This window comes from Oryzias melastigma, linkage group LG3 (assembly GCF_002922805.2).
Source record: "Oryzias melastigma strain HK-1 linkage group LG3, ASM292280v2, whole genome shotgun sequence".
Taxonomy (NCBI): domain Eukaryota; kingdom Metazoa; phylum Chordata; class Actinopteri; order Beloniformes; family Adrianichthyidae; genus Oryzias; species Oryzias melastigma.
This window is the reverse complement of record NC_050514.1, coordinates 7,312,436-7,315,964: the sequence shown is the minus strand read 5'-3', so window position 1 is coordinate 7,315,964 and position 3,529 is coordinate 7,312,436. Positions and strand designations below refer to the sequence as shown.

Below are 3,529 nucleotides of genomic sequence, written 5' to 3'. Positions count from 1 at the left end.
CCTCACACAGATCTGGGAGGAAATGCCACAAGACACCATCCGTCGTCTCATTAGGAGCATGCTGCCACGTTGTCAGCATGCATACAAGCTGGTGGGGGCCACACAAGATACTGAAAAGCATTTTGAGTTGTAGAAATTAAGTTTTGGAAAAAATGAACTAGCCTGCTACATCTTCATTTCACTCTGATTTTATGGTGTTTACACAATTGAGCCTCTGTAGGCTGAAAACTTTTATTTCCATTAAAAGACTTGGCATCCTTTTGTTCCTAAGACACTGCCCTGTCATTATTTGTATAGATATCCAACTTCATATTGAGATCTGATGGATCTAATGTGTTTCTTTAAAGTGATCCTTTAATTTTAGTAAACAGTGTATATTGAATTATTATGAATGAATGAAGTTCATAATGGTGGATGACTGGTATCATAATTGATTCCAGCTTCTATAACTTCTTCTCCAAGTGACTTTGACCTATATTTCAAGGTTAGATCAAAGGAATAAATACAATGTTCAGGGTGGAGATCCTAGAGAACAGGACTAACCTAAGCTGGGTTCAGTCTCAATAACATGAAATACAGCTACAGTATCAGAAATATAGAAAGAGAGTTGGACTCACCATAAGAAAACAGTCCAGGCAGCTGATGAACCTGTCTGCCAAACAGGTTTCTGCCCAGAGTGGGAGGGAGAGGCTCATGTCCAACCTGGTGAGACAAACAGCATCAAACCAGGGAGGGTCACTCACTTTCAAATGGGATGTGTATCCTCTATTTTAGTTTAACAATGAAGTGCAGTGAATACAAGCCCATTTTAGCTCCTTTCATACTGAGATATTTTCCTTTTACACTCTTATTGATAGTGTAATGTTTTTCTGTGGGATGCAGGTTAGGAGCTACTTAAAAATAAAATAATACATTAAAATGAAATGGAAACTGGAAACTGGAATGGAATGGAAACCCTGAAAATTCCTGTCACTATAATGTGAATTTAAACATGATAAAGGACAGCTCGGTTCCAAATGTAACAAAGGAAACTCAATCAATTATGATAAGAAGAGCTCAGCCTATTTGGTTTATTATTCCAACACAGAGAAGCTTCAAAAATGTAGCATCATGGTGATCCCATGCAGTAACGTGGTTTACCTATTGCAGTCACATATATATATTTTTAATGGGACATTGAGTCCTGATTGGCTGCACAACATTGTTAATCAATCAATCTGCTCCATGCTGTGTCCTGCACAGCACACATTCCACTTACAAAGATCTTTGCTTGCATTCTATAGAACTGGCCTTTACCATCTACTGCAGGAACTACATCTCAATGGAGTCCGCTTTCGGCGGTACTTCCATGTCTCTGTGACCCAGTTTGACGACTTGCTGTCCCACATCAATCCGAGGGAGGAAAAATTTAAATGAGAATAGAATTAGAAGACTTTTTCATTATTGTCTCGAAAGTTCAGGAGGACAATAACTGGATCGATCCTCCATGTTGGATTTCAACTACAGATCACGTCACGTGCCAAAAGGTGAATACCTGATTGGTTGACGTGACACATAGTGTCCTCGCCTAAGTGCAGATTTGTCAGATTTGTCGTGGTGTCATGTCCAAATCGCACTGCTGCTGGACTGAGGCACCACGCCCGATACTCAAATTCCACTGCAGGACCTCTGATTGCGTCTTTACAATGGCGTAGCATCAAAACTGGACGCCCTGACATGTGAAATCACGTTCAGTGTGAAAGCAGCTTTAGGACGGATAAACAGGAGCCGGAATTCTCTCAAGTTTGCTCACAGAACCTGGACTATGTGTGTCACTACCTTTGGGTGCGACAGAGAAATCACCTGCAAGTGTTCTTCTACCGAACCGTCACAGAACCAGAGCTGATGTACTGTGTGGGTGTTTGGTTTGCTCCTAGCTCAGCTACAGACAAGAAGACAATGCAGAAAATAGCTAGGCCCAGGACTGCAGAAAAGATCATTGGTTTTCCTCTGCCCCTGGAGAACATTGTCAATTAACAATGTCTCGGGAGAGCCAACAAAGTACAGAGATATTGCTCTCACCCTGGCCATCACTTGTTCAAGCTTCTATCAGGGTGAGGATGTAGATCCACACAGTCAGGACCAACTGACTCAAACACAGTGACTGCCCATGGACGATCAAGCTCCTCAATGACGCATTCCAACTGTATATATATATAAATGTTTTTACTGTCATGGCATTTTGCTTTTATTATTCTCTTTAATTATTTTGACTGCAGATTCACATTAACAGTTTATCTTATTTAAACACGGGGATAAGTCTCTTGAGATGCAACATCCCATTTCCAAGAGGGTCCTTGGTATAAAACATTTATAAGATTATGGCTCTTTAATTTAGTCACGCTCCCTGTGTAATGCCAATAAAGCATTCCATCTATTCTACTCCAAACACACACAAACAGCATGGTATGAGAACAAACAGGAAACAATGGACTAAGACCAAAACCCTGAGAGTCAAAGGTCCAACAAAAGTCCAGTCAGTTTCTAAGTTTTAATAACTTGCAATAAAGAAATATCATGAGGGAAAAAGCTAGGCTTAGCATCTTTAAAACAGCATCAGAGCAAGAATTGTTATTCTGACAAATAGAATGTAAGTTTCTATAGAAGTTTATAGGACTTGGTGTTCTTGGAACCAGCGGGTACTTCCTGTTTGGAACCCCAGGGGGGAGTGGTCACTCAGTCCAGCTCTCATATACAGTCAATGGTTTGGAGACATCATGTTTGGTGTTTAAGAGAGTGGAATACATTCACATTAATACAATTCACAGCTTCGTGTGTCTGCTTGGATTTTCTACCCGAGTATAAATAACTCGGGTAGATGTGATTAGTGTGCCGTTTCTTGGAGTATAGAGGACGAAGGTTAGAGATAACACAAGTACGTGACGTCATCATGTTAAAGCGAGAAGGTGGAACCTTTAGGAGAGATTTACTTAAAAAAAAAAGAGAGAATTTCTTCGGAATAAATATGCTATAGGCTACCAGGGGGTTTGCCAGGGTCTCAGTGAACTGCTTGTGAGCGAGCTGACGAACCTCCTCTGCCAAACAGAACTGAGAGCAGAAGGTCACGGGGACGGGGCAGGGAGAGGCGCCGACGCTCGTGCAGATCGCCATTTACCACCAGAACGACGCAAAAAGAACAACGTTTTTAATCACAATCATTGCATATGTTATCTCGGAAATTACATTTTTCCTGCCACGCAAGTCAAAGATAATCGGAGACATTTGCAGAGGAGACCTGCGGTCCCTTCTCATCTGGTTAGCGAGAATTTGAAAATGCCCGCGACGCCGAGACGGGAACCGTCGTTGGAATATTTCCGCTAACGACTCCCCTCTTACCTGGATAAGAACTTTAATGTACATAAGAGGATGAGAGAAGACGGTGAGCCCTGATCCCAACAACACTTGGCCGAAAGTGTCCGCCATCTTTAGACAGAGGCGCTGACAGGAAGTCCCTTTGGCTTTCAGTGCTGGAAACTCAGGAGATCACAGC

The 3,529-nt window shown here is 41.9% G+C and overlaps 1 protein-coding gene across 1 annotated transcript in view; it reads right to left on the bottom strand.

Annotated features, from left to right (window-relative positions):
- Window positions 1-3,529, bottom strand: part of mtch2 (mitochondrial carrier homolog 2) — a 19,486-nt gene extending 15,957 nt beyond the window's left edge. The window contains exons 1-2 of the mRNA XM_024295543.1: window positions 3,376-3,529; window positions 618-702 (exon numbers count right to left, since the gene is read on the bottom strand). Of these exons, the coding sequence (XP_024151311.1) occupies window positions 618-702; window positions 3,376-3,462 (172 nt within the window). The 5' untranslated portion in view covers window positions 3,463-3,529. The remainder of the gene's footprint in view (window positions 1-617; window positions 703-3,375) is intronic.